The sequence below is a fragment of the Garra rufa genome, chromosome 9 (genome assembly GCF_049309525.1).
Source record: "Garra rufa chromosome 9, GarRuf1.0, whole genome shotgun sequence".
Classification (NCBI taxonomy): Eukaryota; Metazoa; Chordata; class Actinopteri; order Cypriniformes; family Cyprinidae; genus Garra; species Garra rufa.
Genome location: NC_133369.1, coordinates 36,219,515 through 36,230,217, shown reverse-complemented (window position 1 = coordinate 36,230,217; position 10,703 = coordinate 36,219,515). Strand labels below are relative to the sequence as shown.

At 36.2% G+C, this 10,703-nt stretch overlaps 2 protein-coding genes across 2 annotated transcripts; both read left to right on the top strand.

The window, feature by feature from the left end:
* The first annotated feature begins 936 nt into the window (after window positions 1–936).
* Window positions 937–2,337, top strand: LOC141343422 (zymogen granule membrane protein 16-like). The gene is made up of 4 exons (XM_073848021.1): window positions 937–985; window positions 1,244–1,334; window positions 1,419–1,545; window positions 1,690–2,337. The coding sequence occupies exons 2-4, from the start codon at window positions 1,280–1,282 to the stop codon at window positions 2,006–2,008; spliced, it is 501 nt and encodes a 166-aa protein (XP_073704122.1). The 5' UTR covers window positions 937–985; window positions 1,244–1,279; the 3' UTR covers window positions 2,009–2,337.
* A 1,444-nt stretch (window positions 2,338–3,781) lies between these two features.
* On the top strand, window positions 3,782–5,831 carry LOC141343309 (zymogen granule membrane protein 16-like). Its single transcript, XM_073847903.1, has 4 exons — window positions 3,782–3,823; window positions 4,517–4,607; window positions 4,907–5,042; window positions 5,324–5,831. The coding sequence occupies exons 2-4, from the start codon at window positions 4,553–4,555 to the stop codon at window positions 5,634–5,636; spliced, it is 504 nt and encodes a 167-aa protein (XP_073704004.1). The 5' UTR covers window positions 3,782–3,823; window positions 4,517–4,552; the 3' UTR covers window positions 5,637–5,831.
* Window positions 5,832–10,703: the final 4,872 nt, after the last annotated feature.

The following is a 10,703-nucleotide window of genomic DNA, read 5'->3' as shown; positions in this document are numbered from 1 at the left end:
ACTGTAGAATAAAATGTAGACAAACAGGCCATGTTTTTGTTTGTTTGTTTTACATGAGGCAGGAACATTTATCAATTATCATGTCATCAGAATTTGGAGGCCAAGCCAACACTCTGTCAGTGATTGTTTTGCAGTATGGCAGAATGCATTATCCTGCTAAAAGAGGCTGCTGCCATCAATTCAATTCAATTCAATTCAAGTTTATTTGTATAGCGCTTTTCACAATACAAATCGTTGCAAAGCAGCTGTACAAAAGTTTAGGCTGCTACAATATATTTAGTAGCTTATTAGTGGTGAATACTGTATGTTACATATGATATAAATGTTAAAATCAGTGTGTGTGTGTGTGTGTGTGTGTGTGTGTGTGGGGGGGGGGGGGGGTCACAATTTAAAAACCAAAGACTTAAACTACTTCAGTCTGTGTGCAATGAATTTATTTAATACAGAAGTTTCACAATTTGAGTTAAATTACTGGAATAAACTTTTCCATGACATTCTAATTTATTGAGATGCACCTGTATATATATAATTGCTGGTAATATTATTTAATGGACCTGAGTTGGTGAACTAACAATGAGCAGCTGTATGTTCATTAACTACTGTTAACTAATGTACCTCATTGCAAAGCTTTACTAACTAAATGAGACTGAAAGTGTACATATTCTCAAGATGTGATATAGATCTGTGTGAAGGGTTTTTGAACAGCACTTGACATGCAAAATCCAGAAGTTCAAGTTCCAAAATGTATTTTAGCATGTTATGATGCTGGAATGTCCACTATGAGGAAATATCAATTGAAAAGGACTAAAATTGGTTTGCATTCCAAGGCATTCCATTTGAGGTGTGTCAAACTGTAAGTGAGACAGAAACACAACAATACTTTGTCCAATAGAAGAGGTTTGACTAGCAGGAGAATATAAATACAGGTAGCTTTAGTCAGCAAACCAGACTGCCTAAATATCAGCCACATCAAGTATAACTGCAGGTAATGACTTTATATTTCTAAAATTCCAGTTATTATCATTTATCATCTTATTGTTCTTAGGTACATATGAAAACACGAATCACTAATCTGTTAATATGTAATGTAGTTGGATGTTAGAAACTACTACCTAAAGTAATGTAAAGGAAATTGCATGAGTGATACCAATTTGCAGATCCAGCTAAACACTGGAATATAGTAGGAAGCCACTTCTTGTAGTATTTACTGTATAATGAGCAATATCTATTTTGTCTCATGTAGATTATTGGTGTTTACTGGAAAGCAGCTTTTTCCAAAATGTTGCAACTTATTTTGGTTCTCTCTGGAGTCTGTACAGTGGGCATGGCCATGCGTGAGTATCGCACACACCACTCATGAGATTATATAAAAATATATTACATATAGACAGAATTTTAGTTCTTATTTCCTCTTTCAGCTTTACCTGATTTCTACTCTTACTCCCTGGCTGCTGGGGATGGCAGTGGGGTTGAATATTCCACTGCATATGTGGGTCGGCTTACTGGTATCAGAGTCTGGGAATACAGTGGCGCATACATTAGTGGGTAAGTTAACCAAAGTAAATAAAATATACATAATTGTGACTGAATGCTAAAGAATTTATGAAGTCATTTGCATTGTTGTAATTTATTTATTTGGCATTCTGTGACCACAATCAGTTTGAACACTGACAACACATTTCTGTTTAGATTCCAGCTGAGTTATGATGGTAATTGGACAACAATGGTTTGTGTAAGCTATGGCACTCCAATGGAGATGATACTTCATGCAGATGAATCCATCGTTCAGGTGTCTGGAAAGTATGACAGTGGCTACATCTTTGAGCTTATGTTTGTCACTAGTGAAGGCCGCTCGTTAAAAGTGGGACAGCCTTCTGGAATGTCATTTAATTTCTACCCGACCCATGATGGAAGTGAATTACGTTTTCTCAGTGGTCGACAGAATGGATATGGCATCACCTCAATTGGGGCTCATTGGGGTGTCTACCACACCAGTGTAGCACCTTAAGTGTCATATCAGTTCAGTTCAACCCCCTTTACCTTCTTCACACCTGCATTTAAGAAACAATTACAGTTTTTTTTTTTTTGTTTCTCATGATTGTTACGTGAATAAAGGCGATGTTGTTTTGTTAATTTTAGCCTATTCTATGTTCAGCTGTGTTTTTCTAAAATAAACTGGGAATTTAGAAACTTTTTTAGCTGCATAATGATTGCTTTTTGAATTTTCTTTATTATTTTAATTGCTTTGTCTTATTATATTTCTTCAACAACTGACACGCGCCTATATTTTTTCTTTTTGTAATGTAAAAATCACATTAAAAACATGGAAACATTTTACCTTGCTTTCATCATTTATTTTTTATACTTATAATGTTATATCTTGTTCAGACATAAAATATGAATATCCAAAATAAAATAGTTATTATTACTTTTAATGATGATTATGATCAGTATCATATGAGTGAATATAGTGTATTATGATTATATATATATATATATATATATATATATATATATATATTACATTAAATGATAATTATGATGATGTAAACAAGTAGTGACATCAATAAATAAAAGAAGTATATTTTTGTGTGTGTGTGTGTATACACACACACACACACACACACACACACACACACACACACACACACACACACACACACACACACACACACACACACATGTTGGGTTTACATGTTTTATGGGGACATTCCATAGGCGTAATTGTTTTCATACTGTACAAACCGTACTTTCTATCGCCCTACACCTACCCTACACCTAAACCTAGCCCTCACAGGAGATTGTGCACACTTTTACTTCCTCAAAAAAACTCTTTGTGCATGATTTATAAGCCTGTTTCCTCATGGGGACCTGAGAAATGTCCCCACAAGGTCAAAATCTACTGGTATTACTATCCTTGTGGGGATATTTGGTCCCCACAATGTGATGAATACCAGGCAGATATATAGATATATTAGTGCACATGTTTACCAACAAGAAAACTGCGTCAGAACTTTCTTGAGACGTGATCTGCCAATAAAACAAAGAAAAATCAGTGTGGTAAAAGTTGTTGTTAAGATATTGGTGTGATCAAGTAAACTTCAGTAACTTGTATCCTCCATTAATTGACTGCAATGTTTTATAGAGAAGCCACACAAAAGTTATTCAAATAAATTGTAAAGAAGTTTGTATCAGGATATATTTTTAACATTATATTTTAATATTTTTATCGTAAATGTGAATTATTTGAAATCAATGTATTTAAATTTGATTCACAAAGGCTTGTTGTTGTAAAAGGCAATTAACATATGATACACTGTATAATACAAATAACAGGGGATTAGAATAAACTGAACGTGGAATGCAAATACCAGTACCACTAATACGAGCATAAGTTTATTGTTAAACTAATTAATCTAATTTCATTTAAGGAGATCAACAAAAACTGAGCAGCTGTTAAAACCAGTAGAATACAAATAATGATTTAATTTCTTGTTGTTCTGTAAATGGTAGAATTAAGCTATAGGCACACAATGGCACACGATTCGGGTATTATGAATTAAGTTATGATAGTTCATCTATAATTCTTAAAATTATCCTTAAAAACTAAACATAAAAGTGAATGTTGGTAGCCGTGATATTTTGATGCCAGGCATGCCATAGTTGTGAGCTCAAAAACATTCCATCTAAGAGGTGTCAGAAAACAGAAGACACGACCACATTTTGTTCAACCAATAACAAGGTCTGACAAGCACAAAAGTGTACGAGCAGGTTTAGTAAACTCATTTGTGTCTTCAACTATCAACCACATACCCGTCTACAGGTACTGGAAACATAAGATCTTTACTGATATATTTCTCTATGATATTTATTCTTTATCACTTGTCTATCTGCATAGTAATCATTTAGCAGCAGTATATTAAATTAGTTTACCTAATTACCTGCAATTAATACCAGTTTAGTCATTTTCATCATGTTAATCATTGAAAGTGGTTTACTGTTCACAAACTGATTTGTAAACAGCAAAAAGTGTTTGTATCAGTGATATCATGAAATTTACAAATCCTGAATAACTCTAATTCAATATAACAATCAAATACTATAGAATAATTGGTCAAACTTTATATTAGGTGGCCTTAAGTATTATGTACTTACATTCAAAAATAATTGCAATGTACTTAATGTGGTCATATTGCATTGCAAACACTTTTGCTTCTATTAAGGTGGGATATGGGTAGGGTTAGGGACAGGTTTGCTGATATGGGTAGGTTTATGGGTGGGTTAGGGTGTAAGGGTTGGTTCAACAGTGGTAATTACAGAAATGCACTACAAACGTAATTACATATAAGTTTTAAAAAAAGATATAAATGGAATGTAAAAACATGCATGTACACAATAAGTACATTGTACCAAATTATTAATTACATAGTAGTAAGGCCACCTAATGTAAAGTGAGACCAAATAATTATTATGATTAAATTATTATGAATTGCATAATTTATTATGATTTCTTTAGATTTCTGGAGTGTCCTGGACAACATTTTCCCCCAAAATGTTGCAGTTTTTCCTGATTCTCTCTGCAGTTTATGCCATGGGCATGGCAGCACGTAAGTACCAGCAGTCTGTGATACCATTGTTCAGCTCAAATAAGTAAGAAAAAAAGTAAATAACTAAATACACAAAATCTATTTTGATTAAATAGATAAAAAAGTAACAACTCAGGCATAATTACAATAATCAGTCAGAAGTCAGGCTCTAAGACAAACAAGTACAATGTGAACAAAAGACTGCTTTCCTTCTAAGTTTAGGTAACTTTAGCTCTGCCATTTATTTTCTTGAAAAAAAACTTTTGTTGTTGTTGAAATACATGTGAGACCATTTTAATAGTTATTATTCCTTGTTTCAGCTTTACCTGATCTTTTCTCTTACTCACCTGCTGCTGGGGATGGCAGTGGGACTGAATTTTCCACTGCCAGTGATGGTCGCATTACTGGTATCAGAGTCTGGGAATACAATTACTGGGGTGGCGGTTATATCTCTGGGTAAGTTTCCTCAAGCACCACTGGAAACTTTGAATCATCCATATTTTCAAATAACCAAAAAATATGTAATTATGGCTTTGAACAATCGTGTTAGAAAAGTATATTTAAAAAGCTTGTCAAGTAGTTGTCAGTGACAGATAATTTATTGTCACCAATTTATACTACAAATATTTCTCTCATTGAAGCATTTGTGATTTAATTTTTACAGTAGAAGTTGCAGTTGTACATGTCATGCTTTATGCCATATTCACTATTTGAACAATTTTGACAAATTTGTTTAGGTTCCAGCTGAGGTATGAGAGTAACTGGACAGCAGTGGTTGGTGTAAATAGTGGCAATCTGGTGGAAGTCATACTCTATGACAAAGAAGCAATTATTCAGGTCTCTGGAAAGTTTTACTCTGGTTACATCTATGAGCTTGTGTTTGTCACTAATCAGGGGCGCCTATTTAAAGTGGGACAGTCTAATGGGCTCTCATTTAACTTCTATCCAATCCAAAAAGGAAATGAGCTGCGTTTTCTCAGTGGTCGACAGAATGGAGCTGGCATCACCTCCATTGGGGCTCATTGGGCCGCATTACGTACTGGGAAATAATTTTCTCACATCTTCTCAAATTTGAATTTAAAGTGACTTTACTAATCTACAGAGAAACATAAATCTTTTACTTGAATATCTTTGATCATTATATTGTTTTAAGCTGTACTATGTCCAGGATGTGTTTTTATATATCTATGGTAGTTTGTCTCATTCAGTAAATTGTATTAAATAAAAATGTGTGAATAAACAATATTTATGATGTACATCCTTTGAATATATATGATATATGAATAAAATATTAAACACACACAGGCTAAATAATCAGAAGCCAAGGTGAAATTGCCATAGATACGATGAGAATAGAATCTAGTTTAGCCTGTTATGAGAAATGTCTGTAATGAGGAAATATCATAGTTTGTTTATCCAAAGTAACAAAGAAAAAAATAAAATAAAATAAAAGAACCAATGACAATTTATCAGTTATTACAGATAGCTTATAGCAATACAGCATAAAATTATATTTTAGTAGGTGATGATGGTAGTATATTTCAGGGTAATGCGGACACTAAAACAATGAAATAAAATGTTCACAGATGGTCCACTTTGATAGGTTACTACATTTATAACTGTTATATTCCTTAGTGTTTTGAGATGTTTCTTTTTTCCATCTTTCTTGTATTGTTAAGCATTACAGCTTTCAGGTCCTGTGATTGGACATCATCCTGGTCAATCTTCATTGTCGACATCACCTTTTGAATTGTTGTTACTGTTATGCAATAATAGTTTGTATTAGGAGTTCTTTTTTTCCCCTAAATGTTGTTTTGATTTCGCCTAATGTTTGGATTAGTTGAAGTTAGTATGTTTTTTGTTTTATTAATTTCTTTGTTTTAGCCCCGCTCATGTCTCACACTGTTGAGTTCATTATCAATATGTTTGTATGTAATTTGTAAATATTATTTTCCTTATATTTCTAAAGCTTTGGTGGTCACTGTAAATTTTAATAGCAATTGGGTATATTGTTTTGGTGGATATACTGTATTTCTTCACTAAAATTAGTTGATATTCATTTCACGTCTCTGTTTGGGTCATTATTTCACACAACTTATCTTAGTAGTAACAAGCAAATGTTTTGATTCTAATAACATATTTAACATCTTTATTAACTTATTCCTTGTGTTGACTTCCTACATCCATAGACACCAATAACAACAACAACAACAACAACAACAACAACAAAAAGAATGGGGAGTTGTAAGAATAACTTATTAATAAATGTTTCACAGATGTTCACTTGACTTGAAAGTTCACTTTGACAGATTACTAATGTTTATAACACATTAATTTGACAGGTTACAGGTTTGACAGGTTACTAATGTTTATAACACATTAATAAATGGTTCAGAGATGTTCACTTTACAATAAGGATGACTTTCACAGATTATTAACATCTATAATTCATGAGTAAAGCGTTCACCCTACATTAAGGTTCATGGGTAAGTATTAATGAATATTAAAAATCACAAACACTGACCTTGTTTAAGTGTTAGTTCTGCACAGGGGTCACCATGCAAGTAATATAAAGTATCCTGAATGAGAATGTCAAGAAGGACCACCTAACAAGTTTGAAGTTTACCTGAGGCAATACATACTTTATGACAAAGTACTCTATGATTTACCACCATACATGAAACTTGACGCCCAAATTGTTTAAATTTCCCTCTGTCAGGATTGTATGCTGTTTTGTTCTGTTTTTCCTAGTGTGTTTCCCCCTGTGTTTCCAGTGATATTTGGTTTGTGCCTTTGTCTCCCCCTTTTGTTCATTGTAGTTGGTTCAGTCTTGCCCATATTTGTACTTCCCCTTGTTATCTTGTTTAGTTTCCACTCCCCTTTGTCAGTGTGTATAAAGTCCTTTGTGCCTCACTCCCCTTGTCGGCCCCGCCACGCCAGAGTCTGCTCACAAGTTGGCCAGCGGCCGCCACGTCAGAGTCTGCTCACAAGATGGTCGCCCTTCCAGAGTCAGCTCACAAGATGGCCGCCCTTCCAGAGTCAGCTCCCAAGATGGCCACCAGGCCAGAGTCTGCTCCCAAGATGGCCGCCGTGCCTGAGTCCCCAGCCAAGATGGCCACCGTGCCTGAGTCCCCGGCCAAGATGGCCACTACATATGAGTCTCCGCTGGTCTCGCCCAGCCCTCCAGTGTCCGCGCCTCCCGAGCGCCCTCAAGTGTCCGTGCCTCCCGAGCACCCTCCAGTGGCTGCGCCTCCCGAGCGCCCTCCAGTGACCGCTCCTCCAGAGTGCCCTCAAGTGACCGCTCGCCCAGAGCCTGCTCTTCCAGAGTCTCTGCTGGGGTCGTCCAGCCGTCCAGAGGCCGCACGCATAGGTGGACCATTTTAGTTTGGTATAGGTAAGTATGCGACTAGATTAGGCAACAACCCGCTCTTCGCCATTTTAAATTTGAGACTGGACACACCAGTAAGCATTTTTAGATGCATCTGTACTCAATGTAAATCGTTGGTCAAAGTTAGGGAATGCGATTACAGGAGAACTTGCCTGAGCTTTTTTCAACTGCTAAAAGGCTTCTGAACACTCATCAGTCCATTTAAAACATGCATCTTTGTGGGTTAGTCTGTGTAAAGCCCAAACTATACTATACTCCATTTGATGCTGTGCACGAACTGCAGGTCAACGCATGCCTACAAGAAAGCATCATCCATGTCTAATTTTCCCCCATAAGTTATGACCGTTAACAAATATTTTTGAACTCTTTTCAACCAATCTCATTCCCTCTTACTCACAAGCGCATTTCAATGTGAGCATCTGTTGATGCAGATGCAGTTTCTGTTATTTTGTTGTTGTTTCTCTGTCTTTATCCTCTTTAGCATGTGTGACCTGCTCATACAAAATACACAAGGTTACAAAAATCAGGTGGTATGCGTATAGTATGCGTGTGCTATTCTGATGACGAAATTTGCGTCATGTGCGTTGGGTGCTGTCCCTCACGTACATGTATAAAGTACAGAATACTTTGGGTTTCAAGTTTGAGCTTTAAAGGCAAAGTCTCGAACAAATCGCCTATAGTCACTACATGATCGTACCTCAGTAGCGAGTTGGCCATTTCAGTTACTTTCTGACTATGAGCTGGGTCAAGAGCCAACCCATCCTTCGAGATCATGTACTTTTCTGATGCCTTGCAAAACCCCACCAGTAAGTCAGTATTTTCCCAGTCATCCAGATCTAGTTCAGCTTACCAATAACCTGAAGACATGTCCATGGTAGAAAAAAAACTGACACTCTGATAAAGCATCAAGACTAGTACCACCCAAATGTAACACTGTAAGTTTCCCCAGTGACATTAGCTGATAAAATTCCCACTGAATCCAAAAGGGTCACCAGCAATAGATGTCAGAGGTATAAACTGTTTCACCAAGTATCTTTGACATAAAGTAGTAGACATTCTGAATGATTCTTTTATAAAAGAAACATCATCACCAGTATCAATAAATGCATTATTTACAGTTTTCAATTACAAGTGACCTATTTTGTGTGACAAACTGAAGTCACATGATGTTCAACCATGTTACCAATGGGTTGTAGTCAGTAGCAGTTGGTAGCTGATCCTTATGCTGATGTGAAGACAAAAAATGCACATGTCCAGGACTTGATAACTTTTGATTCTGCCATCCGATGACCTGTCACCCAGACCACTGTCTGAAAATGAAGAGTCTCGAGTTGTGTTGTGTTGTCCAAGTTCCTGTGACCTCCTAGGACTTTGATCACAATAGCTGTCATGTCTGCATGCTTCATAATAGTTTTCCTTGCCACTAGTGTCTCTGTATGAAGGTCTACTATGTTCACATAAAAAGTCACAGTCAGTATATGAATGTCTGTCCTAACTGCACCCTTGTGAATCCCCTGTGGTAAGGATGCACCGTTGTTGATCTGCTGAAGAGTTGTGTCCATTGGCATACCTCTGTCTGCTGACCTCGAGCTGAAGTCGACCCACTCTCACTTTCCAAGGTCCATTGAAGTTTTGCTAAGTCCCCTGATGTAGCTAAGTGAACTGCAGTAAGTACTGCAGATAGCAGGAAGAGGTTGTGGAAGATTGTTGATGGTGGATCCAGTAAAGTCTCCTGCTGTAGTACCTTGCTGGCCTGCTTAATCTGCAGAGTCAGTGTAAGAGCAGCTTCCAAAGTGTCTACATCTTGTTCAGTATGTGAAGTTGTAGATAAGGTTTAATTCCAGCAACAAAACGCCTGAATTTTTCTCCATTATTTGCATTATCCTTGTAAGTGGGAAAAGCCTCTTCCACCAAATGGTTAATTTTTGCCGCAAAAACGTAAAGTCTCACCAGGCAGGCATGTGCATGCATTAACATAACTTTGAAATATGGATAAACTTATTTGCCAAAAAACTCATTTCACTTGTTTATATTCCTTTTTTGATGTACATGGACAAACCATCTCAGTAGGTAAAAGCAGTACCTCTGAGGCAAGTTGGCAAAAATGTAGCTAACTTGGCATTATCAAAATCCATTTAAGCCTCCACAGTCACTTCAAACTGTCTGCACCAGTGGAGAAAATCTTTTATCCATTCCCCCAAAAAGATTGGCAAAAGAATTCATTAAAGCACTGCACGGCATGTGAACTACTCGTGCAAGGCAAATCACCTGCTGAATCTGCTTCACTCAAGTTGGTTCAGTTTTAAAAAAAGAAAGAAAGAAAATTCTGGCAGCATTTAATCACCCTCAACATGTTTAAAATCTATTTGATTTTATTTCTTTTGTTCAACATAAAAGAAGATATTTTAAAAAATTTTGGTAACCAAACAGTTGACATTTAACTTCCATAGTATTTTTCCCATTCTATGGAAGTCAATGGCTACGGTTAACTTTGTTTGTCAAAATTGTTCCTACAATAAATCTTAACACATCCTGCCACTGTCTGCTTAGGCTCTGTTTTCCCCCCTGCGGGCAATTTTTGTGTTTTTTATTTTTTATTTTTGAAGTCTAATAAAAAGCCCATTAACCTCTGGATCCTTGGATCCTCCTTCTTCCCTTTGCCTCACCTGACAATAAGTAACATGTATTCAAAATAAATGATCAAGACGTTAACCTTTCTGTCATCTTGT

What these genes read in the sequence shown, in the direction of transcription:
- LOC141343309 (XM_073847903.1), top strand. Translation starts at nt 4,553, where the DNA reads ATGTTGCAGTTTTTCCTGATTCTCTCTGCAGTTTATGCCATGGGCATG. An exon ending in TGCCATGGGCATGGCAGCAC is followed by an intron (nt 4,608 to 4,906) that starts GTAAGTACCAGC and finishes TCCTTGTTTCAG; the next exon opens with CTTTACCTGATCTTTTCTCT. An exon ending in GGTGGCGGTTATATCTCTGG is followed by an intron (nt 5,043 to 5,323) that starts GTAAGTTTCCTC and finishes AAATTTGTTTAG; the next exon opens with GTTCCAGCTGAGGTATGAGA.
- LOC141343422 (XM_073848021.1), top strand. Translation starts at nt 1,280, where the DNA reads ATGTTGCAACTTATTTTGGTTCTCTCTGGAGTCTGTACAGTGGGCATG. An exon ending in TACAGTGGGCATGGCCATGC is followed by an intron (nt 1,335 to 1,418) that starts GTGAGTATCGCA and finishes TTCCTCTTTCAG; the next exon opens with CTTTACCTGATTTCTACTCT. An exon ending in AGTGGCGCATACATTAGTGG is followed by an intron (nt 1,546 to 1,689) that starts GTAAGTTAACCA and finishes ATTTCTGTTTAG; the next exon opens with ATTCCAGCTGAGTTATGATG.